General features: G+C 42.4%; 3 protein-coding genes across 6 annotated transcripts in view; 2 read left to right on the top strand and 1 right to left on the bottom strand.

Moving 5' to 3' along the window:
• The window catches only part of FKBP1B (FKBP prolyl isomerase 1B), a 52,119-nt gene extending 44,836 nt beyond the window's left edge, over window positions 1-7,283 (top strand). For 3 of the 4 annotated variants that reach the window (XM_079970215.1, XM_079970216.1, XM_079970213.1), the window contains 2 exons: window positions 5,013-5,125; window positions 6,586-7,283. In XM_079970215.1, the coding sequence (XP_079826341.1) occupies window positions 5,015-5,125; window positions 6,586-6,714 (240 nt within the window). In that variant the 5' untranslated portion in view covers window positions 5,013-5,014 and the 3' untranslated portion in view covers window positions 6,715-7,283. Of the gene's footprint in view, window positions 1-3,576; window positions 3,680-5,012; window positions 5,126-6,585 lie in introns of all 4 variants that reach the window. The other variant, XM_079970214.1, reaches the window with a different exon arrangement.
• A 3,184-nt stretch (window positions 7,284-10,467) lies between these two features.
• On the bottom strand, window positions 10,468-14,550 carry SF3B6 (splicing factor 3b subunit 6). Its single transcript, XM_079970211.1, has 4 exons — window positions 14,375-14,550; window positions 12,590-12,708; window positions 11,886-12,024; window positions 10,468-10,579 (listed from the first exon to the last, which is right to left on the bottom strand). Exons 1-4 carry the CDS (start codon window positions 14,402-14,404, stop codon window positions 10,490-10,492), a joined length of 378 nt encoding a protein of 125 aa, XP_079826337.1. The 5' UTR covers window positions 14,405-14,550; the 3' UTR covers window positions 10,468-10,489.
• Window positions 14,551-18,177: 3,627 nt separating this feature from the next.
• LOC307212613 (glutathione S-transferase-like) lies at window positions 18,178-25,450 on the top strand. The gene is made up of 7 exons (XM_079970148.1): window positions 18,178-18,647; window positions 20,904-21,010; window positions 22,636-22,687; window positions 23,201-23,333; window positions 23,985-24,126; window positions 24,606-24,737; window positions 25,138-25,450. The coding sequence occupies exons 2-7, from the start codon at window positions 20,924-20,926 to the stop codon at window positions 25,255-25,257; spliced, it is 666 nt and encodes a 221-aa protein (XP_079826274.1). The 5' UTR covers window positions 18,178-18,647; window positions 20,904-20,923; the 3' UTR covers window positions 25,258-25,450.
• Window positions 25,451-26,948: the final 1,498 nt, after the last annotated feature.

The following is a 26,948-nucleotide window of genomic DNA, read 5'->3' as shown; positions in this document are numbered from 1 at the left end:
CTGGGATGCTTGGCAACATGTTGTCATCTGATCGAGACCTGCAACCTCTCTCTTATTTCTTCTCCCCCTGCCTCACTTATTTGCTTGGGGTAGTGGGACGTCCACAGTTTATATTTACATTTACTGCTTATATTAAATCTTCTTACCAATGATGCTAGCACACAATAACCCATTCTAAGTATGACTGTGAATGTGTGACAATGCACACACATATCCTTCTCTTTTGCTATGTTGTTAATTTCTAATATTCTTATAAAGGTAAAGGTAAAGGTACCCCTGCCCGTACGGGCCAGTCTTGACAGACTCTGGGGTTGTGCGCCCATCTCACTCAAGAGGCCAGGGGCCAGCGCTGTCCGGAGACACTTCCGGGTCACGTGGCCAGCGTGACATCGCTGCTCTGGCGAGCCAGAGCCGCACACGGAAACGCCGTTTACCTTCCCGCTGGTAAGCGGTCCCTATTTATCTACTTGCACCCGGAGGTGCTTTCGAACTGCTAGGTTGGCAGGCGCTGGGACCAAGCAGCGGGAGCGCACCCCGCCGCAGGGATTCGAACCGCCGACCTTTCGATCGGCAAGCCCTAGACGCTGAGGCTTTAACCCACAGCGCCACCTGCGTCCCGTAAATTGCAATTTATAATCATATTTGTTTGACTGTAACTTAGTGGCTGATAAGTGATAATTATAAAAATTGGGTTGGCTTGTTTATGCACATATGAACACAATATAATCAACTGAGGAGAATAAAATCTTTTTTCAACAAATAAAGGGCAGGTGACATGAAATGGACTAGAAACACAGCAATGTTAAGCATATTTTGACCATCCTGGTGAATTATTTGAAACCCTGTTCTGCAAAGTGAGCTCTGTCGCCACTCGATTTCATCATATTCCCGTTTCAGCACCTAAATGTCCCAAGGCCTCTCGTAATGTTAATTACAGACACATTATCCAGTGCTGCAGGATTGCTGGTTGATGTCTCTGAAGCAAAGTTGTCAAAGCAGCCAAAGGCTCAATGCAAAGTCCCTACGTGCTACATGGATCAAAAGAGGACATGAGCAGGAGCATTTAACTTGCAAGCCTTGCAAAAACTTGCACTCGGTGACTGTCTGTGCTGGAGATGACAAGCAACTCAGAAGCCGAAGCCATATTGGGTTGTTAAAATGCTGATTGGCTCGCAGCAAGGACTATTAATAGCAAGTGGCAGAATAGTCATTCCCAAAATCACAACCGACAATGTATTCTTATTGCAATTGAGATTCGCAAAAATGAGAATCTTACCTGGAAACAGCATGAGTGAATAACTTCCCCTGACCAGGTAAAGCACATACTCACTGTATTCAGAATAGAAGCACAAAGGTCTGTGTTCCTGCATTCCTTTAGACTGTGGTTCAAAACAGCTGCAGCTATATTTGGATTTTTGGCAGATGTTCATACTGTCTCTTTGCAGATAATTTTTTTTCAAGTATCCTTGAGATTCTGAGTTTCTGGGATGAGTCAGCATGTCACCAGTGCAGCTGTATCTGGTACAGTTAAGCATCTCAGCCTTAATTGAGGTGTGACTGCCCTTCAGCCATATTATCAGTAGACAGTATTAGCTAAGGAATTAGTCATATGCTGAGCAAGATGTGATGGGGGGGGGGGCTGCTGTGTTTGATATTAAGCATGCTCCATTCACTTACAAGGAAGGGATATGTGGATAAGTGGAGTTGAAACTTTCCTGTCTTACTACTTCACATTCTGTCACCCCAGATACATTTTTTCCAAGGTCAGCTCAAGTATAGCACTGGAACCATGTTTGAGAAAAGGTTTATTGAATGACATTAGCCAGGAAGGTAAGATGAGGGAGTGTTTGGCTCCCTCAGCCACAGATCTCTTTCAAAGTAGAATGGACCAGTGAGGTGTCATGGTTAAAGTGTTGGACTAGGGACTGGGAGACCAGGATTCAAATTCCTGCTATGCCATAAAGCTCACTGGGTGACTTAGTGGTAGTCTGGTAATCACAGTCTCGCCCTAAACTAACTCTCAGTGTAGTTCTGAGGCTAAAATGCGGAGAAGGAGAACTATGTATGCCCTTTGAGCTCCTTGGTGGAAAGGTGGGCTATGAATGAACTGAGAGACATTACCCCTCTCTTTAGGCACCAGTGGGGCAGATACATAATTAAACGAGAAAAAGCTACCATGTCACATCTATTTTGACTCTTAAAGGTAAAGGGACCCCTGACCATTAGGTCCAGTCGTGACTGACTCTGGGGTTGCGGCGCTCATCTCGCTTTATTGGCCGAGGGAGCTGGCGTACAGCTTCCGGGTCATGTGGCCAGCATGACTAAGCCGCTTCTGGCGAACCAGAGCAGCATACGTAAACGCCGTTTACCTTCCCGCCGGAGTGGTACCTATTTATCTACTTGCACCTTGACGTGCTTTCGAACTGCAAGGTGGGCAGGAGCAGGGACTGAGCAACGGGAGCTCACCCTGTCGCGGGTATTCGAACCACCAACCTTCTGATCAGCAAGTCCTAGGCTCTATGGTTTAACCCACAGCGCCACCCGCGTCCCTTATTTTGACTCTTAAGTTCCACTTAATTTTGGAAGCTCTTGGTGAGGTATATTTACCTATTGTTCTTCTAGTCTCTTGCCATGACATTTATTTGAAGGGGGATGAAAAGGGCGGGGAATAGGCTCCAGCAGAGCCTCTGGGCTTCTACTTCATTCAGACAATTCCAAGTATGGATCTCAAATGTCCAAATGTTTGTTCTGTTTATGCCACCTGCTAAGGATAGCTTTTTCAGGTGGGAGAGGACAGGGAACATTAGGTTGCCCCTTCGTTAAGGCCCACAGCATTGGAATATAATTGAGTAAAGTATGAGCAACTGAGAAATTTAAGGATTTCCCCAGGACCAGGTTAATATGTACTATGATACCCATCCAGAACAGGGCCACTACAGGGCATCACCCGGTATCTCCCACAGCAAAGTTTTCCACTATGCAGCTGGGGAACCCTCTATTTCCATGCCTTTATGTTGGGCATGGGGAACCTGAAATCTGAACGTGGCCATTTAGGCCTCTCTGCCTAGCCCTCAGGACTCCCCTTAGGCCACACAATTACCCTTGCTCTGATCATGCCTCTTGCTTTCCTGGATGGAGGATAGAATATGTGTGGAAACTACCCTAATATACAAATGTAAAGTTTACATTCATTGCTCAACCCAATTTTGCCTCTGGCCCCACCCACCACTGATATGTGGCCCCTGGAAAGTTGCCCACAAGGGAATGCGGCCCCTTTGGACTGAACATGCTTCCCCACTTAAATGATGATCTCCCTTAAGTGATAGGATTCATTTTATGCTTAGATACAAAGACTTTTATTGGCTCCACTGGGCACAGAGGCACACCTGGCACTCATTTTGGCTGGCAGGAACACCCCATATATTTGGGGAATGCTAATGAAAGCCTTAATCCTTTTCCTATTTTTTCTGTCATTTTGTGTGTGTTTGTTATGCTGTGTATATATGTGTGTGCCATTTCAACTAACATTTTTTCGTGTTTCCACTGGTTTCTCTTGCACATTTCTTTTGTTTCTAGTGATGCTGAGTGTGGTCGCACTGGCCTTTAGTAGAAAAAGTTTATACATTAAGCAGCTGTCCACTGAAGTTTCTAGGCTTTGTTTCAACCTGCATAATGCAAGGTCAGACTTTACAGAGTGTATTCTGGCTTGCCAATTTCTATTTGTTCTTGATTTCAGGAACATGTGCTATTTGAAAGGGAAACATACTGGTATTGCTGTGCAATCAATTTGATTAAAAGGTACGCACACGTTAGTTTAGAACAAAGGCAAGCAAGGGAGGGACATGACAGCAGTCTATAAAATTATTATTTATCATTGTTTTCTCTCTTGGCTGATGCCTAGAATTTTAACTCTTTTCACATTAGAAACAGTTACAGATAGGTAGCCGTGTTGGTCTGCCATAGTCAAAACAAAATAAAAAAATTCCTTCCAGTAGCACCTTAAAGACCAACTAAGTTAGTTCTTGGTATGAGCTTTCGTGTGCATGCACACTTCTTCAGATACACTGAAACAGAAGTCACCAGACCCTTCTATATAGTGAGAAGGTGGGGAGGGGTATTACTCAGAAGGGTGGTAATACCCCTCCCCACCTTCTTACTATATAGAAGGGTGGTAATACCCCTCCCCACCTTCTCACTATATAGAAGGGTCTGGTGACTTCTGTTTCAGTATATCTGAAGAAGTGTGCATGCACACGAAAGCTCATACCAAGAACTAACTTAGTTGGTCTTTAAGGCGCTACTGGAAGGAATTTTTTTATTTTGTTTTCACATTAGAAAGTCCATCATGGCTCCCAAGCGTTTTGGCATAAATATACAAAATTCATATTCCAGTGTTTTTAAAAATTAAAAGCCTCTCTTGTTTTATTGGTAGCAGTAATATTGAGAACTTCTGTTTTTTTGTTTCCTTATTTGCTTGTGTCATCTTTTCTCTTGAATATATAAAGTGCAGCTTGTTTGTCTGTAACCAGATAGTCTTGTGTCGGCTGCCCTAGTTGCCCATTTTTCTGGATGACTCTAGGGGGTCTTCGCATGCAACAGCATTGCTGGGAGGGTCACGCAATTGTAAGAAATTGGTCACTCATTCATGGTCTGGAATTTGAAGGATAAATGCAGTCCTGTTATAGTGCAGCTGGAACTGTCTTGCAACAGACCAGCACCAAGGGAGCAAAATATTACTTTTTAGTGTCCAGCATTAGGTGACCCAAGACTTGGTAGTGAGCTCTAGGCCTGAATTACCACCACCCAGATAACTACAGTAACAAACCACTGTCATGGGGATATTGCAGTTAACTCTTAGCAGCCTCCGTATGTGGGTTTCCTAGCCTAGCCTTTAAAGACCAACAGAGCATACCTGTTTTGTTCAGACTTTGGCAGCCATTTTTCAAATGTGCCACCATCTCAGAAACTCAGCAGGCTTGACTGGAACAGGATCTGTTTTTGTGTTCTGGCAGGAATGCTACAGAACGGAAAGAAGTTTGATTCGTCCCGAGATCGAAACAAGCCTTTCAGGTTCAAGATCGGCAGGCAAGAGGTCATTAAAGGATTTGAGGAAGGTACTGCACAGGTATGCAGGATTATGCTGATGCTCTTTTCAGAACTGATAGAACAAGTACAACAATGAGGGGTTAACATCATAGGAAGGGTGGGAAGAGTGTCATATTTATAGTCTCGGAGCGGAGCGTAATGTGCATGAACTTGTATGCTGCTTTGAATATAAATAGCATTCAGCAGGATATGGCTGCAATCCTATGTACACACTTACCTGATAGGAAGTCTAGTTTAACTCAGTGGGATTTGATTCTGAGTAGACATGCCTAGGATTGCACTTTAAAGTTTTGGAACCCAAGGGCATTACTCCAGCACTTCCTGCTTCAGCCTGTTGGAGCATCAATTGGCTATGTTCCCACTATCACCATGAATTCAGCAGAGATCAACTTTTGCTGCACATCTGAAAATGCTCCAGAACCTACATTTGCAGTAATTTAAGGAATGAATCAAATAGCACCTACATTTGCAGTAATTTAAGGAATGAATCAAATAGCACCTTTTAAAATTAATCAACCAGTGATTTAGGTTCACCGTAGTGCATCGTAAATTCAGTCTAAGCAACATGCTTGACAACTGCCTTCTTGCAGGCTCAGTCAGCTGGGAGTCCATACAGCCAATGTGAATAGGCCTTAAACATCCTGGGCAAAGTCTGAATTTAGTGCAGTGAATTTGTTCATGACTGCATCTTCCTCAGGTGTATGATCAACTGAGTGCCTCTGCAGCTGCTTCTGCTCTTCCTGGAGCAGAGCTTTACCTTTTAGATTCCTGAAGCTGCTATATTACCAAATATACAACCTCCCGGTGGAGTGTGGCAGAGAAAATTATTCAGTGTGTGTGAGGAATACCTTACTTTTAAGACTGCACTTTTCCACCCTCGTGTGTTTTACTCAGAGGTTCATTCCATTATGTTCAGTCATGCTTACACCAATGAAATTGTTTCTAGGAGTGCAGTTTCTTCCATCCTAAGACATCCAACCTCTCATTGATATCCCGCAATTAATTGCTTGCCTTGGTCAAGTGTCTGTTGGCTCCACCTAGTGGATTGTTGTATTGGGAATTACTGTGATGCCATTAATATATAATTCCCACCTGTTGGCAGATTGGCCAAAGTACCATTCTGCATAGCACTACTGCAAATTCCTGCGTTCTTCTGGTGGTGTTTGGTTGCTAGATGGCAAGCATTGGCTCTCCAGAGGTTGTTGGACTCCATTTCCTAGCAGCCCAGTAGTCAGGGATGATGGGACTTGTAGTCCAACAGCACCTAGAGCGCCACAGGTTAGTCGCCCCTCCGGCATGGTATCTTGACCGCTATTACTTAAAAGATGGAGATTATGGACCTGTGACTTCCTCACTGTAACCACTCTTTTTTTAACATACAGCGCATCTTGAAATGCTTGCGTTGCTGACATGTTCTGATCTTTTCTTTTGCTTCTCGTTTTCTCTCTCCCATTTGCTATCGTTTTAAAAAAATGCCAGATGAGCCTAGGACAAAGAGCAAAGTTGACCTGTACACCTGACATGGCGTATGGACCCATGGGGCACCCCGGAGTTATCCCTCCCAACGCTACTCTGATTTTTGACGTGGAGCTACTTAGGATAGAGTAAAGAGGGGCAACTGACTGAAAGCACCTGTTGATAACCACCCTTCTTTCCCCTTCCTCTGAATGGGAGGCATCTTCACTAGAATTTCCATCGTTTTCACTCAAGCTCTCATGCCTACCATGCCTCGTCTGAGGGTTGTTTTCCCCACTTCTTCCTCCCTTTTTTACTGTTATTAGTGTTGGAATTTGTCCCCGATTAGATGCTTCTTTGCTGTAGAGACAGGAAAAAAAGATGGCTGTTACATCTGAGTTGTACATTTTATTTTAATTTGCATGTGAAGCTCCAAAATTGTGATTGAAACTATATATAATATATAAATATATATATATATAAACTTATAAATATATAAAGTTTACTTACTGAAAAACCACTGCCTTATACACTTAAAGAAAAACACACACAAGGGTGCTCAGAAATCCAGTGTACATTTCGTACACGAGTGGGCATTAGCCAAACCAAGTTACCTGCGCTGCCACTTTTCCCTCAGTTTGTATGTTCTGCTTGCTGCTGTTTTAAAGAAAACATCTCACATGATAACTTTCCAAGGAGAAAAATAAAATCTTGATACTTTATGGATTTCTGTGCTTTCTCGTTTTTTTAAGCAGTTAAAAAAACTTAAGCGCAAGAATTCTTTCCCACTCCACTGGTAATATTGCTGCAATTTTTGGATAATCGGATCTAATAACCAAAATCTTACTATAGGCACATATGCAGCTTCCTTCTACTGATTCAGACCATTGGTCTATCTGAATATTGTCTACACTGACTGGCAGTGCCTTGCCAGGTTCCCAGGCAGGACTCCTTCCTAGCCCTACCCGGAGATGCCAGGGATTGAGTCTGTGACCTTCTGCATGCCAGGCAGGTGTCCTGCCACTGAGCTTTGGTGCTCTAGTTGAAGTCCAGAAACAAGTGCTTTTCATGTATTACAGGCAACGACCGACTGATGTTCATCCAATCGCACATGCACACCCAGTGCCAGACCTGGAAGTGACACAAAAACGTCACTAAAAGGGCCAAACCCTTTACGCGGGCCCTGCCAATGTGAGCAAAACAAGGATTGCCTGTATTTGAATAATTAAAACTCTGTACAAAATGTATTTAAGAAAGGATACTGTGTTCTACACTCAAAATATACTCTGTAAATAATGGGCGACGTCCAGTGTCGTCAGATTTCTTCTTGCACAGCAAGACTTTATTTTCTCCTAGCTGTGGGCCCTTGTATGTCCCCAGAAGATTTGGGGGAGGTGTGCATGTAGTGGGTACTGAAAGGGAAAAGACAGGATAGCTCAACTTGCCTAGCGCATCATCATCTGTTCTGACAAGCTGTGTTTTTTTGAGGTTTCAGCCAGAGTCCTTTCCCATTACTTGCTATCTGGTTCTTTTGATTGATGATGTGCCTGATTGTAACCTGGGCCTTCTTGTACCATTGAGCTACAATTCCTCCCATATGAATTTATATGTCTGCTCTTCTTTTTTTGGAACTCATATGCCATACAAGCCCAGCTAGGCAATCTGGAAGTGATGGAACCCATTCAGGCTGACCAAAATGATACCCGCTTAGCTTTCACACTTGAGGTTAGTAGAAACACAGAAGCTAGAGTGGAATCAATGTGCAGGATTTGGGGCGGGTTTTTTCTCTTGGAAAATTAAATTACAAGCACCTTAACATGGGGGCGGTAAATCTTAAAAACCACCTGATCTTTTATATCCTGGCCTGATCACAAAGATCTTGTGGGGGGAGTCTGTGTTGTTGATCCCCCCTTGCTCAGATTAACAGCCCGTAACTATTACCTAGGCATTCAGCATAGTGGGGTCAAGGCTGTGAAATGCTCTCCTGAGATGAGACAGGCACCCCCCCACCTTGCTAAACTTAAGGTTTTAACAGCATTTTAATGTAGTGTTGTGTGATCATTTTTGTATTTGTCCCATTTTCTGTGGATTGCTTTGATGCACACCACTTAGAAATGTGAATAATTAAGAAGTATGTAGATGCCTCAAATAAGCAGGAGGCAATAAAATGACAGGAGCCAGGCGTGGAGGAAGAAGGCTTAAGACTAGCATACAAGCTTTGGCTTGCTTTCTCAATAAAAATTAGCTTTCTTCAGGAACTTTCTGGTTTGAGCATTCTGCCCCTACAATCATGAGGGTCAGGAGCCACTCTTTAAGTTCTTGATCTGAGGTTTGTCTAAATGCTAAGCTTAGGCAACTAGCACAGTTATATCAGTGCACCCCATTCCACGTACTGTCACAAGTTGCAGATATATATAAGGGTTATGATATTCATCAAGACAACCAAAGCATTAATTTGTGCTCTTTTTCTCTCAGCTTTGTTGTAGAATTATGTCAGTGTAATTTTCAAATAAGGGAATTCTGTTTCCTTCCATTATTAACATAAAAGCATTTTAGAAGGCTAAGCTACTTTCTGGGCACAATTTCTGGTGTAGCCTAAAAAAACCCAAAAAACATAAATTCAACTGCATCAACAGAAGTGTACAAGGACATTAATACCTTGGCAAGCCACCCTTTCCCCCATTCCTTTTAAATTGGTCTCATTCCTTGTATTCTGTTGCCTCACAAGGAAAATACTGAAGAGATTTCATCCAAATAACCCTCTAGGCACTTGCTTTCCATATCCTTGTGCGGAAAGCAAAAACTGTTTACTTTGTGTGCACACAAAGAAACAGGGCCCCTAAAATAAGCTCTAGAAGAGCAATCTGTGAATCTCCTCTGTCAATGAAAGCCCAAAGACACTGCTTTGCTGAGTAATCAGCACTAAGAACAGTTGGTTTTATATTCTCAGAGCCAAAGAAACATTAAAATCTGAATAAACACATAGTAACAGAAATTAAAAGGAAAATGGCATACTATTTTTATTTGTCAAATGAACAAAGTTAAAACTTAAAGTTATGTCTGTCACTTAGAAGAGCAAGCAATATTAACAGCAAAACGAAAAGCCAGACCAGAAAAACATTGTCAAAAAAATTTGACAGTCTTTGGATGGACACAATAAGCCTAGAACTCCTTTAATCTTTTGAAGAGCTTCACTGCGGAGATGAGTTTATTGTTTTAGTTGTCCTTGCAGATGAACTATGGATTCAAAACCCAAGATAGTAGGACAGGCGGCCAGGCAAATAGACCACTGCAGCAAATGCCAAATGAACTCTGCTATTCTCTGTAACAAAGCTCTTTAAAGTACATCTTGGAGCCAGTTCACTACCCTAATTGCACCAGACTTTATTAAGCTGAATTTCCCCCTAAGGTTAGATGAACACTAGGCATAGTATCTCACTTGCAAACCTCATTCCCTACTTGCAGCTCTTTTCTAAAGCATATCTTCATGCCACGGCTAAAGACAAATTGTGAAAATACATTTATGAAACCAAAACACAAAATAAGTGTACTTTCCTGACAGATTAAATACAACATTTTATCCCAGAATGTTTTACATGTTCTCACAACTGTAATGATTATATTGATTAAGTATTCAAAAAGCTTTTTATAAGGCTCTGAGCTGTAGGATATTTCTACAAAAGTGTACCAAATTCTATGGCTAACCTTAATTTCAAAGTGCCAAGTATCATAACGATAGGGCAGTCACGAGTCTTTCCAAAACTGGGATTATAAAGCTATATTTGCACTAAATCTAGCATCCCAAAATGTCCTTGCTCCAAACCAATCATGCACATTTTGTGGGGCACTTAGTTTAGAAACACCAATAGGATTTTTTAAAAGAAAAAAAAAGTCCAAAAGAGCCAGTTCCTCATAGAGGTTATAATTTTTATTTTGGTGGGTCTGTATTTATTCCGTATTTCTCCTTCAGAAGTTTGAGCTGTTCTTCCTTCTTCTTTGTATCCATCTTTTGGAATGCCTGTAATAAAACAAAAATATTATTAACAAAAGAACACGCTTTAGTCAAAACAACTTCATCCCATCTATTTATTTCAAAGCAATCTCACTTTTTTTTAAGGCATCAATGTGGTACAAGCAACTAAACTAACCCCCATTTTGCCCCCCCCCCTTTTTGCTGGCATTTTAACTTCTGTGGGGAAAAAACACATTTGTCCCATAGACAAGACAGATGCAGAGCTTCTAAGAGACTAATCAAGATCTGCACAGATTCAGTCAATCAATCAATGCACAGATTAAAAATCCTGACATCTTTGTACCTGTTCTGAGCCTCAAGAGAGATTTGAACATAAATACAGTGGTGCCTCGCAAGACGAAAAGAATCCGTTCTGCGATTCTCTTCGTCTAGTGGTTTTTTCGTCTTGCAAAGCAAGCCCATTGACGGCTTAGCGGATTAGCGCTATTAGCGGCTTTTAGCGGCTTATCAGCTTAGCAGATAAGCGGCTTAGAAAAAGGGGGGGGGGAGGAAAAAAAAGTCAGAAAAACTCGCAAGACATTTCGTCTTGCAAAGCAAGCCCATAGGGAAATTCGTTTTGCGAAGCGCCTCCAAAACGGAAAACCCTTTCGTCTAGCGGGTTTTCCGTCTTGCGAGGCATTCGTCTTGCGGGGCACCACTGTACCAGTTATGTTAGTAGCCAAAGCAGCTCAAAACCAAGATGCTAGACTGAGGAGTCAAACCATTCAAATCGTTTGCTCATTTTCTTTCTGTGGTACACAGAAATCCAGACCTTTCCCACAAGGTTATTTCAGAGTCTGCAACAGTGAGTTAAAGCATTGAAACAACAAGCCTCCATCCTGCCTGCTGGTTCCTCGTCCACACAGTGGGCTGGACAAACCTAACAGGTATGGAAATCCTGTGAGATTGTGCTTTTTCCTGTCCACTCTGAATACTCTGGCTGGGGCATTCAGTCAATACCTTGCTCTGAATACGAAGCCTGTATTGAACTTGTTCCGTTCCGAGTTTGATAAACACTTTTAAAGATTCATGTTTTTTGATTTACACAAAATACAGATTCACTTCAATTGTCAGCCGAAGAAGTTTAGAGGATATTTGCTTTAGAGAATCTTAAAGGACACACAATCTGATTAGGAATAAACAGGACTGGAAGAGTCCTGTTTCCTTTATACAAGCCCCTGCTATTGAGGGTAAAGAAAGAGGAAACACGCCAATTCACTTAAATTGAATTATTCCACAACTGTTTTCACAATGATCTTATAAAAAAGTTAATCTCATGTTCAAATGTTTTAAGAAAAGCTCTTGTACTTGCCCTGTTTGCATTATAGTACAAGACAACAAGGTATCTGTTGCACACGTTGAATCCTGACAGATGGTCACAAGCATTCTTGGCATCAAAGATATCTTCATAGACAACATAGGCTGTACCTCTAGTCTCAGGAGTATTTCCTCTGTAACAAAAAACAAAACAAAAAATTAATGTTAGCAAAAGATAAGAAAAAAATCATGTTAATATTTACACCTCTTTGTTGTAGTCACCGTTACATTCTGACCCTAGGAAACGCAGTGACATCAATCCTATGCTGTCTCACTTGGAGGTGAACTCAGTGAAACTAACTGTGCATTAGATTGGGCTGCGGAAGATATGCTTATACAGTAACAATTTTCTCACAACAAATTGCTCCCTTTTGGGTCTATTAATTATCCCCCCTGTAAAAAATCAAAACAAAAAAACCCAACCCAAACTCGCAGACAACCAAAACTCTCTACATAATTCTAATATTTTCACTCACGGAATATCCCCCATATTTATCTATGTCTCTATGTGCATTGCCTATATTGGTTTGTTCCCCAGACAGAATTCAAATCAAGTGGGCTAATATATTTAGACTCCCAACTGCTTTATTTTACACTGAAAGCTGCAATAATGATCTGTCAGTCAACTAGAAAGCTACTTGACATAAGTAAGAAAATTCTAATTTCTATGCTTTGTTTGGCAACGTACAACAGACTTACACTCTGATTTGTCGAATCGGTCCATATTTTCCAAAAATGTCATACATTTCTTCTGCTGTGATCTTATACGGTAAGTTTCTGATATATAAAATTCGATTCACTTCAGGGGGCAGACGGATCTAGAGTCGGTAAAAATTACAAACCAGAAACAAATTAGCAACATGATTTCTTTGTATGGTATGTAGATATATAGAGAATAATTTTAACTTTGGCACTGCAGAGGGTTGGACTAACTTTGGCACTGCAGAGGGTTGGACTAGATGACCCTCAGGGGTCCTTCCAACTCTATGCAATTCTATGACTCTGCCTTGTTGCGAATGCTATCCAGGTCTTCCCCAGCCAGCTTTGCTAACAGAAAAAGCACGACTCCTGGTCTCTACATTGGAGAAAGTTTGGAGGGTGTGTAGTTATGTGACTCCTGATCCAAGGAAAAGAGCAACTATACAACCTTTAGAACACATTCCAAGGCAGCCCTGTATGGGGAAGTTTTTAGATGTTTTATTTCAATCAATCAATCAATCAATCAACATTTACTGGCATACAGAGAGGACAGGACCATACAAGTCGACGAATAAAAATTGGCATCTGTTCACAAGAGGAGATGCTCGGGGAGAAAAACCATTGAGACCTAGTGGGGGTTTAATCTTTTATTGTGTTTTTATATATGCTGGAAGCCACCCAGAGTGGCTGGGGCAAACTTGTCAGGTGGGTGAGGAATAACAATAATGGCAGCCCCACAATATATGGGGGTGCCCTTCAGAGCCCGAAGGCTAATAATACTAATGGTAGCCCCACAACATATGGGGGTGCCTCCCCAGAGTCCAAAGTAGGCTAATAATAATAATGCTCACCACAACATATAGGGGTGCCCCCAGAGCCCAAAGGCTAATTAATAATAACAATAATAATGGCAGGCCCACAGCATATAGGGGAACCCCCTGAACCTGAAGGCTAATAATTAATAACGGCAACCCCACAATATATGAGGGTGCCCCCGAGCCCGAAGGCTAATAAATAATAATGACAGCCCCACAACATATGGGGTGCCCTCCAAAGCCCGAAGGCTAATAATAATGGCAGCCCCACAACATACAGGGGTGCCCCCTGAACCCAAAGACTAATAATAATAATGGCACCCCCACAATATATGGGGGTGCCCCCCCGAGCCCAAAGGCTAATAAATAATAATAATGGCAGCCCCACAACATATGGGGTGCCCCGCCAAGCCCGAAGAAGGCTAATAATAATAATAATAATAATAATAATAATGGCAGCCCCACAACATATGGGGTGCCCCGCAAAGCCCAAATAAGGCTAATAATAATAATAATAATAATGGCAGCCCCACAACATATGGGGTGCCCCGCAAAGCCCGAAGAACGCTAATAATAATAATAATGATGATGATGATGATGATGATGATAATGATAATAATGGCAGCCCCACAACATATGGGGTGCCCCGCCAAGCCCGAAGAAGGCTAATAATAATAATAATAATAATAATGGCAGCCCCACAACATATGGGGTGCCCCCCAAAGCCCGAAGGCGGCCATTATTATTATTATTATTAATACTGGCAGCCCCACAACATATGGGAGTGCACCCCCCAGCGGACCCGCTTCACGCCCTTTCCCACTTGACGCGCCTTCCTGAATGTCCCGAAAGTGGAGGCGGAAGAGGCGCAGAACCAGACGCGGCGGAGTCGGAAGCGAGGAAAGGGCAGCTGACGTGCAAAATGGCCCCGCCGCGCACGGGAGAAAGGGAAAGGGGGGTCCCAGCTTACATTGGCGCGTTTCGCCGCTTGCATCGCCATGGCGGCGGCCTTGTGGGGGAAGCTGCTGCCGCTGCTGAGAGAAACGGGAGCGTCGTCGGCGCCGCGACTGACCGAGCGAGAGGGCCGCGAAGCCTCAGTACAGCCACAACCGCGTTCTGCGCCTGCGCCGGAAGAAGGCGCGCGGGGAACATCCGCTTCGCTTCCCCTCTCTCCCGGATATGACGTCTGACTTCCGATACTCCGCCATAAGAGTGGCTGGGGATGGGGTGGATAATCTGGAGCGGATCCAGTTGCTGCTGATTCTCCCCCCTCCCTTCTTCTTCTTTTGAAAAAGCTGCTTAAGTCCAAAGCTCAGCAGCCAAAGGAGGCAATTTACTGCAGGAGAAAAAAAGTTAACCTAGAAAGGGGAGGGAGGAAGTCCATGGGAACTTATGTAATTCTAGTTTTGTTTTGTTTTTGATGTAAAAATTGAGGTTTCGTCGATATCTGATCATTGTCTCTGATTGTATTACCTGGGCAGCCTGGCCATTCTTTTGTGTTTCAGTTTAAAAAAAATAAAATAAAGCGATACAGAAAAAGAAGGAAACGGGAGAGGGAGAAAAACAACAATAACACATATAAAAACGTAAATATACAAAAAAGGGAGCAATATATGATATTCCCATACATTCTTGTATAAATTGGTGTAGTGTTATTGCCCAAGTGCAGAAATAGGCAAACTCGGCCTGCCAGGTGTTTTGAGACTACAATTCCCATCATCCCTGACCACTGGTCCTGTTAGCTAGGGGTGATGGGAGTTGTAGTCCCAAAACATCTGGAGGGCCGAGTTTGCCTATGCTTGCCCTAGTGCTTATTTAAATGCTAATAGTCTACTAAGTTTTGCATAAACTCATTCCAAATGCTATTGTATTTATCCATACAGAGTCTGCGCCTGTAAGTAGTCTGTTCATAAATTGTCATTGATGTCATATCATCAGTCTATTGATTGAAGGGTATAGCATATCTTTATTTTTCCAATTCCTCAGTATCAATCTTTTGGTCACTGTTAAGGCATGAAATATCCATTTCCGTTGTCCCGTTGATAATTCCCATACTGCAGGTATATAGTTCAATAAAATATTATCTGCTGAAAGATTTAACTTTTTCTGCACAGTCATATAGTTACACAGTCCAGCACTTTCTCCCAAAGCTTGTTCAGTAAAGAGCACTGTGCAAACATGTGTTTCAGAGAGACATATTTCAGAAAGCCTGAAATGATATGGTTTAGCCACAAGAGGGTAGCGGCAGAGTGTATTGTCGATTAAATGCTTTGGAAGTATTATTCCGCCAGGTGGCGCTGGCCCACGCCTGCACGGGAAATTTTGGATTTCCGCCTAAAGTCAGCAGCACAGACTTACAATAGCATAATGATAGACTGATAACTCCATTGATTGAAGATGAGATAGTCTGGTTCCTTAGATGCACAGGAAGCAGAAGATGCCACAGATGTTTTATCCCTGCCTGCCTCTCAGCCTTACATGTCTGAAACACAAAAGAAGCAGAAATAATCCACAACGGGCCTCTGTTGCCCAGTCTGAGCCAGGGGTCTACATACCCTCAACATTGACTTATATTTCTTCACATGTGGCTTGAGGAACATGGGATAATATGTCCATAGATCTCCTTCCCATAGGTGATTGAATGTGAAAATTATTGTTACTGTGTTCATTAGTCAGAATCTTTATTTGTTTGCAGCAATGGGATTACTATTACAATCAAACCAGCCTTTTACCCAATTTTATTTTATGAATCTGAAATAAATAGGGCAGGGAGCAAATTGAGACCCCTCTCCACACATTACTAATAACCCCGTGTAGTATTTATGGGTTTTGTTTTTTTAAACATTTTATTAACACATACTGCACTACTTCATGAATTTAGACTCATGGGCTTAATGTTTTCTGTACGGTTTTTGCATGCTTGAAAAACAAGGTACTGCTTATTAATGAACAGATAGATTGCTTTTCAAAATTCCTCCATCAAATGAGCATTTAAAAACTTTGTGATTTAAAACTTTTATCCTATGATAAAAGAACTGCTTGGAATGACATAAATCTTCAACACATGTCTAGAAATAATAATTATTACTAAACATTTAGAAAAATCTAAAATTTTCAAAGCACTGCACACATATTGATAGTGAAAATGGCCCTTGCCCCCAAGCTTGCAATGATACACATGATACAAAAGGGAAAAGGAATGGGGAGGGAAGAGGAAAGCAAACATTTGAAGCCAATGGATGGGGCCAGGCCCAGTGGTGCTCTCTGGCACCTGGGGCGGCACAGCCCGTGCAAATTGCGCATGTGCGGCATCTCGCATGTGTGCACTCCTTATGGAATGCCGCACATGCGCAGTCCATATGGGCTGCCACTCGAGCAGTATCCCATGCGGACTGCATATGCCCTCGGCCGTTCTACAGCTGGGGGGAGGCAGGGGCCATCTTGTCACCCCTCCCAGAGTGGCACCTGGGGCGGCCCACCCCCTACACCCCCCTTCCTACACCCCTAGCCAGGCCAGGCCCTGGCCACCCCTGGTCTTCTTCTCCAATATGTGAACTGCATTTTTGTGTAAGTCCATCTATGTTGGTACCTTTTTCTTAGAAGTGCTTCTTGTTTTTCAATCTAGGACTTCAAGGCAAGGGTAAGCCACATCTCCACAATTAAGAAATTCTTGGAGCCAGGCAGCCGGAGGAAATTTGAATTAGACGACAAGGCTCTTCAAGAGATCAGGAAGATTTTCAACATCTGAGAACATCTGCTATGAAGATAACTACAAATACTGGCATGATTTTAACAAATCTGTGTGACTTCTCTCTTACTAGTTGGAGGATTAACAGTGTCGTCCTATTCATGTCTATTCAGCATTAGTACCATTTGAATTCAGTGTAGCTTATTTCTGGGTAAATGTAGGTATAGAATTGGAGCCTAAATCCGTAAAATAGTATTTCCTCTTGGTTCCATAGTCTCAAATGCTTTTGATTGCAAACTCTTGAAAAATGTAGTAGATGAGAACTCTTTTGTGAAGATTCTGAGGCCTCCTTTAGATATTAGTCTAATGCAACCTGCCAAAACTTGGTATGATACCTTCCAGGGGTTTTGGACTACAGTTCCCATCAGCCACAGCCAGCATGGCCAACAGTCAAAGAATGAAATTGCCAGAGCCAACAAACATTTGATATTGTGCAAGGATTTTTTGCAGCCGGAACTCACTGGAACTGAGTTCCACCACCTCTCTGGTTCATTCCAGAGTTCAAATGCTACTGAGTAGAGGATCACCATAATGGCACTGTGTAAATCCACAAAAGGAGATGATGATAATACTGTGTACAATAAAATGGAATAAAGCATTCTACAGCGTTTGTACATCAGTGCCATGTTTTACTTGAGTAGTCAATAACATGTCTGTTCTGTCATGACTAGTTCCTGTTGTGCTTTGCGTAGATGTGACGGGATCTGTGTGGTCCTGCTGGATTAGAGGCAAGGAAAATATATCCTATTAACGTACTTCCTGCCAGAAAATGAGCTGTTTTCATAGCCTTCTACAGCAATTAGACTGACCAGCCATAGCAGCAATCTTTACCAGTCCACCATGCTATCCTCAAGGAACATTCTTCTCAGTTTTATGACAGCAACTTCAACTGACACAAATTTTTCAAAGCCAGACATCAAATATGTGATTTTCACTTGATCATCCGGATCAGGTATCTTACATAACAAATCAAGAATAATTTTTGGATTGCCTGTAGAAATCCAGTTTTGCATACCTTTAATTGTAGTGATCTATTCAGCCCAACCCCCATCAAAAGGTGGGTGGGACCAACAGGGAAGCCCTGTGTAGTTGACTTTTTTCTGTATTTTGTGGCTAGCAGCTGCAACCACAGACTGCAGTGGCCTCCTGCCCAGTTATACAAAGGTTTCAGTTGAATATACAGTACTAAGACCAGGAATGTTTGCCCTCAGTGCAGCTGTACAGATACAATAAACCGAGTTGCATCATGTTACGCAAGCGTGAAACAACCTTTCCCGTTGTGAATTAACTTTGCGTGACTGATTTGTTGTAGGTGAAAAGTCTCACGAAAGGCAGAGTAAGTGTTTTTCTATTTGCAATAGGGAGTTTCTGCTACAGATAAGCTGTTCTCTCCTCTTGGAAGGTGGAGCTTCTGAGCTTTTATAACCCTGAGCCACACAGGTTCGGAGCTCGCTCTCCTTGAGAAGAACTTCCACTTGTTCAGGACTTGCAGCAGGTTAGTATTCCAAGGTAGACGATTGCTTTGGAGAGTCATTGCTCAAGAGCAACACCCTGGACAGAGGAGTAGTGCAGGGACAATTTCCAAAGACCTCACCTCTGCCCAAACGTTTTCTTCTTCTTACCCGCAGAGTACTAAAGGTTTGTGGGTTGGGAGGGGGGATACTGTAATCCTCAGACCTGTAATCCTCAGAACAGAGACATTTCCCTTTGGACAGACCAAAGGCAGGAGCTGGGCAGTGGGCAGAGTTCTAAAAATAAAATGGGGTTGGTCTTTGTTGCACCTCAGAGGAAAAAGAAATCTTGGGTAAGAATGGGAGAGAAATTAGATTCATTTAAAAAATAGTAACTCACCAAATTTCATTTCCCAAAAACATAGCTATCCCTTGAAATTTGCACTGCTGTTCTCCAGCCAAATAATGTGCACATATGGTGAGGTAAAATGTGCATATAAATGCATATATTATTGAAAAGAATGTCGAATACGGGTGTGGTTATCCAGGGTTGAGGAGGGTGTAGATGCCATCCAACTGTCTTAGGGACTCCACTCTGGATTTGCTTAGGGTTTACTCCTTAGCCTTTTCTTCCTAGGGCAATGCAGGTTTAGGGTCAGAGGTTATCTCCTCCTAGATGGGTTACCTTCCCAGATTGATGTGGAAATATCTAAATTAATGGTTCTTATTACCCTGAGTAGTACTGAGTTAAAAACAAAAGAGGAATGTAAATGGGTAAAATTGGTGGTAATTGCAGCCAGACAGGTTATAGCGAGTAATTGGAAAAATGCAGAAGAGCTAGGGGTGAACCAAGGGAGGAAAAAACTGAATAATATTATAATTTTAGAATACCTAACTGTGAAGATACATAGAATGAAAGGGCTTAAGGTCAGTGAGAAAGAGGAGGATTGGTTTGAGAAGATATTGAATTATTTGGGTAGGTTTGAACAATTTGGGGCAATTAAAATGTTAAAAGTTAAATAAACCTTGTGGAGGGAGGAGTGTTAAGGTATATAGAAGTGTATATATGGTTAATTTGAATATGTTATTATTGAATATTATTGAATATGTATATTATTGAATATATATACCCAATGTATCAGCCGCCTGGGGGGGGGGGTTTCACTGTTTGTGTTTTGGTGGTTGATAAAAAATAAAATATTAATTAAAAAGACCTTCCCAGATTGATGAGCTCCACCTGCCCCTCACTTCCCTCTACAGCATGTGCAGAAACTGCCTTCTTGACCCTTGGACCCAGTATTGGTCTCATCCCTCAACCTGCCAGAGCCCGTCCTTGCATGGAAGGGAGGTCCCTAACTCACATGGGTTTGAGACCCATCAGCTATCCTTACCTGGTTGAGCCAGCCAGTCAAAGCCATTTCCCAGGGTGTGGCCGCTGTCACATGCTGGCATCTTCTAGGAGCCACAGGAGAGTGCTGAGTGCAGAGTGGGAACCAAAGATAGACAAACAACCCTAGAAGGAGCATGATGTGTCTCTCACCAGTGGCAACTGGGGAAAACAGGTTGAGAGAAGGGAGTGTCCATGTAAGGAAATCTGAAACAGTTTTAAGTTAGAGGTGGTGCTTCAGATGTGATTCATCACTACCCTGGCGGTTGGCCATGCTGGAAAGCCATGTGCCTGAGGAGATGAGAAGCAACTGATGGCAATGACAATGGTGCGAGTACGAGGGGGAAGTTACAATTTTGTGGCTCTGGGAACATGGACCGTGGCTGTTCAAGAGGGGGGTGATAGTCATAGATCATGGGTAGGCAAACTAAGGCCCGGGGGTTGGATACGGCCCAATTGCCTTCTAAATTCAGCCCACAGACGGTCCGGGAATCAGCATGTTTTTACATGAGTAGAATGTGTGCTTTTATTTAAAATGCATCTCTGGGTTATTTGTGGGGCATAGGAATTCATTCATTCCCCCCCAAAAATATAGTCCGGCCCCCCACAAGGTCTGAGGGACAGTGGACCGACCCCCTGCCGAAAAAGTTTGCTGACCCCTGTCATAGATTGTTGTGGGTTTTTTTTTAACTCTTCCTATTTTATCTGTGCAATAATATGCTACATCTGCTTGTGCTCCATGATTATGAAAAATAGTTTGTTAAAAAAATAAACCAGAAGGCTTTAGTATGAAATCCTTTCTTGCTGTAAGCAAGCACCAGAGCACCATTTTGAACAGTTGTCCTGCTCTGCAGTGGTTACCCTATCAAACATGACCTCTCAATCTCTCTCTCTCTGTCTTTCATCATAACAGGAAAGCAAACACTTAGGAACATGGCTGGGAAACCTAAGCTTTACTACTTCAATGGAAGAGGCCGAATGGAAAGCATAAGGTGGCTCTTGGCTGCAGCAGGAGTCGAGGTTTGTTTGTCTTCAGAATTTCTCTGACAAACCACCTTTCCCCCACCCCCCAAAAAGAATGAAGGGAACTGTTGTTTTTCCAGCATTCTTATATTTCAGGCAGTTTCCAAATTTGGGTCCAGCATTATCATTTGTGAGGGAGGTGCCTGCTTCAGGCGGGGGATTTTATCTATCCTGGAAGGGGCAGCTACCGTATTTTTTGCTGTATAAGACTCACTTTTTCCCTCCTAAAAAGTAAGGGGAAATGTGTGTGCGTCTTATGGAGCGAATGCAGGCTGAGCAGCTATCCCAGAAGCCAGAACAGCAAGAGGGATTGCTGCTTTCGCTGCACAGTGATCCCTCCTGCTGTTCTGGCTTCTGAGATTCAGAATATTTTTTTTCTTGTTTTCCTCCTCCAAAAACTAGGTGCGTCTTGTGGTCTGGTGCATCTTATAGAGTGAAAAATGCGGTAATTGATGAGTTATTGTCATTATTATTGTACTTTTGCTGCTAAGTGGGGGGGGGGAGACATGATTGTGTGGACAGGAGTCCCCCAAACCCTGGGCAGCCCCCATATGGAATAATGACTCAAGACAACATGCTATGGGATTAAAATTGGCCACAACTTTATTATGTTTCAGATGTGGGTAGACCTTGACTCAGGCATTGGGCATTTATCCCTCTCAGTCCCCCACCAGGGATCTGGGGAACATCAGGGTTATCCAGTGGGGGAGGGATGGGCTGGCTCTGGAGAACATATGTTCAAGCAGAGAGAGCCTGCCCCTGTTACGCCACCGTCGCAGGGGAGGGCAATGACAACCTCCAGGTGCACGGCCAAAGCCTCCCCTCAAACAACCCCTTTAACGGGGAACCCTGGTATCGCCGCCGCAAAGAGAAGGGGGGCGTGGGTCACCACTGCACGCCCCCCCATTTAGGGAAGATAGACTAAAGGATTCTGCCCAAGGCCTGATACTGCCAAAGTTGTGACGTTTTGCTACAGGAAAGGCAAAACATGCCAATGCAGGAGAATTCCTTTGCGGCCCTTCAACATCGACCTTGACATAGTAGCGCCTGCATACCTGTGAAGAAAAGGTTAACCTGCAAAAGGAAGTCTTAACTGAGGGTGGGTAGGGTGGGAGAAGCTCTGGAGCCAACTGACAATTCCCGGGTAAGATCCTCCCCCTATTGTATGGGCAGGTGGTCCCTCCCCCTAACTGGCCTGATCACCTTGGCAACGCCTTCCCAGCCGGGATTGGACAACTGGCTGAGGTAGGCAGAGATCTCCAGGTATCCCACCCAGGGAAGGCCAAGCCAAGCCTGTGCAAATGGTGCCACATAGGGTCCAGGGGGCTTCACGTGACCACACAAAGGGCGCCCCCCCATTTAATGTGGGCAGCCGTCATTGCGGGATTTACTGCTTCAAGTGCTAAAATGATATGACTAGCCTGTAGTACTTGATTTGTGCATGGGAAACATTTGTTGTTCTGTCCCAGACAGAGAAAATTATTGGGCGGGCTGGCCCGGAATTCGGCTGGGAAAGGGGAGTTTTCATCAAATTTTGAAAACTTGAAAGGCCCTGTGTCATTTTTGGAGCCTGAGATTATTTCATGAGACCCTTGAAATATTTTGCCTCTTTTATTTTTTAGTTTGAAGAACAATTAATTGAGACCAAAGAATATCTAGAAAAATTAAAGCATGGTGAGTATGTTATCTGAATATCAGTGGGACTGTCTTCTAGTACAGTAAAGCCTTATAGTCTTAATAGCAGGGGTTTTCAAAGTGGACTTGTTTCTCCAGTTCTGCATTGTGCACACTTTCAGGCAGGAATATGTGTCAATACACAGTTGTGATCTGGTTATATTGCATTTTTCTCTCTTCTTTGAAAGAAAAGAGAGTTTTCCAGATACCCACAACAGATACCACTCAACTCTGAATTGTGCAGAATGGTTTGCTTGTTTTTTAGCTGGAGAACAGAAGTAGCTTAAATAACATACACAACTAGTTTCCAATGTGTGATTGCTGTACTAATTTAGCACATGTTCTGCAAAAGGGTTTTGAGGGGAAAGCAGAGGCAAACATGATTATCGCAAAGGCACAATGTAAAAGTAAAGGCTCAAAATCAAAGCATGGCTTGGGAGATGCTGCTGAAAATTTAATTTCCATAGTAATTACCTGGGAGGATGGACTGATTTTTCATTTTCCTTTCACAAGGTGGAGACCTGCTCTTTCAGCAAGTGCCCATGGTGGAAATGGATGGGATGAAGATGGTGCAGAGCCGAGCTATTCTCAACTACATTGCCGCCAAATATAATCTCTCCGGGAAGGACATGAAGCAGAGAGCATGGTACTGTAACATTCCTTTAAGTTTGGTTACTAAATGCATACTTTGGTTGGCTGTACATGATATAAGATCATCTCTGGTCTGTCATATGATTTACTGATGAGTTATGAGTCAGCATGTTTCATCTCTACTGTCAGATTGGGCAAGAAAGGGTACAGTATGAGGTAATTTGACCTCCCAGTCCCAGCAAAGTTCATGTGGACTGGTTCCTTGGAAATCAATGAATTTTCATGTAATCCCAATAGGAGATTGGGAGGTCACTGTCCCTTCCCAATGTGTTTTTTTTTTTTTTGGGGGGGGGGGGTGTTTCTTGCAAATGTATAAAATTGATTTTTGATCTAAGGTTTTCTTTATAAAAGGTCTAACTGGTGAAGATCACTATAATGTCAAGCAAATTATAGGGGCTTTTGTTGCATAGAGCGAGGCTCTTTCCAGGGAAAATGCCCTTTCTCCAACATACAGGATCACTGTACTTGTTTTTCGGCTGGGTCATCGCACATTTTTGCCTGTGACACTACTGCCCAATTCCCCCACAAGGTTTTGGCTCTGCATTATCATAATTAGTACTATTGCTGCTGCTGCTGCTGCTACCACTACTGTTTTTCTTATTATTACCTGAGTATGAGAGAAGGAAACACTGTCTCTTTCAAATAGGATTGATATGTATTGCGAAGGTGCTATGGATCTGAATGAATTGATAATGATGCTTCCCTTCAAGCCAGCTGACAGCAAGGAGAAGGAGTTTGCAAACGTTATTGAAAAAGCCACCACCAGATACTTCCCAGTCTTTGAAAAGGTATGGGGCAAAGGAAACTTACAAACCTTTTAACACAAGAAAGTCACCTGTGCTCAGCTGGAGTTGGCAGCTGGTAATGTTGATAGGACTGCTTGGCTCATCAGAAATCATTTCCTTATTCCTTGTATTTTCCAAGCTTCTGAGCTAAAAATTAAAAAAGTAAAACAAAAAATTAGCTGTGTGAGAGAAGATCAGGAATCACACACAGTGTTCGTTTACCATGTGAACTCTGATCTCAGAATCTGCCCTGCCGCATTGAAACATGACAAGCAGTGGTTTGGGAAGAGGGAATGTAATGATTAAGCTTCTCTTTCTTAGCCAGGAGTTTGTTAGAAGACATGAATCCGAACTGATACAAATACTCTCGATCTTCTGATACAATATAATCTGGGCGCGTGATATTCAAAAGTGGTTCAGATATAGATTCTCCATTTTGTGTATGTACCTGAAGTACTCTTCAAACATTTCCTGCTCTGTAGGTCCTCAAAGATCATGGACAAAATTACCTGGTAGGAAATCAGCTCAGCAGAGCAGATATTCAATTGCTTGAAACCATTTTAATGGCAGAAGAGCTGAAGGCTGATATTCTCTCCAAATTTCCTCTTTTAAAGGTAAGCATGCTTACTGAAGCATAAACAAAGTTCTAGTATGGCACTTTTATTCTTTGCATATCTAAAACCCCATTGTCTCTGGATCACACAGGAGGCCCACATTCATGGATAATAAGCCGCTAATAGCTGTGCTTCGCAAGACGAAAAAACCGCAAGACAAAGAGACTCGCGGAACGAATTAATTTCGTCTTGCGAGGCACCACTGTAATTGGGTTTAGTGTATGTACAAAGTTTGAGTACATATAAAGTTTATCACTTGTAGTTTGAGTACATATAAAGTTTATCACTTGTAGTTTCATTATTGACTATGAAATTATAGTAACCGTAAGCGGCAAATGATTATTTGGGGATGCCACCATTTCTCCTTTTGTCTTCTAAAATATTTTGTTCTCTCTCTTAGGCCTTTAAAGAGAGAATAAGCAACATCCCAACAGTGAAGAAATTTCTGCAGCCTGGTAGTCCAAGAAAACCACCAACAGATGAAAAGGTTATTGAAAAGGCAAAGAAAATTTTCGCCTGAATCGTGGCTGAGGATCACAAATGATGCACTGTTGTATTCACAGGCAATGGGCAAAAACTGAAATAGGACCACAATGGCAGAGTGTAAATCCACAAAGCTACAGTAGGAAGCAAAATAACTAACAGAACAATAGGAAGTAGTGATAGTACTGTGCTGTACTACACTAAAATGAAATAAAGCATTCTACAACTTTTGTATTCTGGTTGTTTTAGTTCCAGTATGACGTCATTTACATTAATCTTAAACAGCAGGGGAGCTCATAAGCAGCCTTGTCATACTTTTTGTTGTTGTTGTTGGAATTGGAGCTGACAACCGACAGTTTACACCTACTCTCACTCTCACACACATTTCAAAGTATAATATCCTAATAAGTGTAAATAACTGACACTCTATGTTTTAGTTCCAAAGTTTTAACCACAACTTTTCATGATTTATCCTACCAAACACTGCTGCAAGAACTACAAAGGTTTTATATAGGTCTTAGGCCCTTTACCATATTTCTTAATCAGATGGTTTAAGACGTAACATTGGTTTATATATTTAGCTAAGTGTGCATTTATGATTATTTATTCTATGATTGAGACCTTAAAATTCTTGTAACAATCCCCCATTGGGGGCAATAATTTAACTAAAATTGTTGCCCCACTAAACAACCTGATGTCCACCCTTCCCAAATGTTTGAACGGGATGTGTTTATGTAACCCTGAGGAAACTTGCATGTCAGGTCTCTAAAGTGACCTGTCACAAGTGTAGCAGTGCACATAGCTGTACACAGGATTATGTATCATATAAAATAACACCATCTTATTTTGTTCTATTCTTAAAATACTGGTGGCATTCTTCCACTTTGAGAGAAGACTTCTCTCCCTTTTCGCTTTTAAAATGAGGGTCTATGCTTTACATTCAGCAGGAAGGTCCATTTAAAATGAAATATGATCAAGGTAATCATAGACCACACCAAATAATTGTGGGGTGGGGGAATGAAAGCAGAATTTCTTCCATGAAGAAAACACTGAATATTTCCCAGACAATGGGTTAGTATAAAGTATAGTATAAACAGTATAAAGTTTACCTGGCGCCTTCATTATACACCTTTAGGCGCCAGGCAAAAACGTTCTTTTTTAACCGTTAAGGCATGGAAAATCCACTTCCGTTGTCCCGCTGTTAATTTCCATACTGCAGGTATATAGTTCAATAAAATATTCTCCGCTGAAAGATTTAACTTTTTCTGCACAGTCATATAGTTACACAGTCCAGCACTTTCTCCCAAAGCTTGTTCAGTAAAGAGCACTGTGCAAACATGTGTTTCCGAGAGACATATTTCAGAAAGCCTGAAATGATATGATTTAGCCACAAGAGGGTAGCCGCACAGTGTATTGTCGATTAAATGCTTTGGAAGTAATATTCCGCCAGGTGTCGCTGGCCCAAGCCTGCGCGGGAAATTTTGGATTTCCGCCTAAAGTCAGCAACACAGACTTACAATAGCAATAATGATAGACTGATAACTCCACTGATTGAAGATGAGATAGTCTGTTTCCTTAGATGCCAGGATCTTAGCTTGCATAGCTCAGTCGGTAGAGCATAAGACTCTCGGGTTCGTGGGTTTGAGCCCCACGTCTGGTGAAAAGGAGGTTCGCCTAGATGACCCTCGTGGTCCTTTCTATGTCTCACACACCCTGACAAAGTTAGCT

This window comes from Podarcis cretensis (genome assembly GCF_951804945.1).
Source record: "Podarcis cretensis genome assembly, chromosome: 3".
NCBI lineage: Eukaryota > Metazoa > Chordata > Lepidosauria > Squamata > Lacertidae > Podarcis > Podarcis cretensis.
The sequence above is the reverse complement of the archived record's forward strand: the minus strand, read 5'-3'. Positions and strand labels throughout refer to the sequence as shown.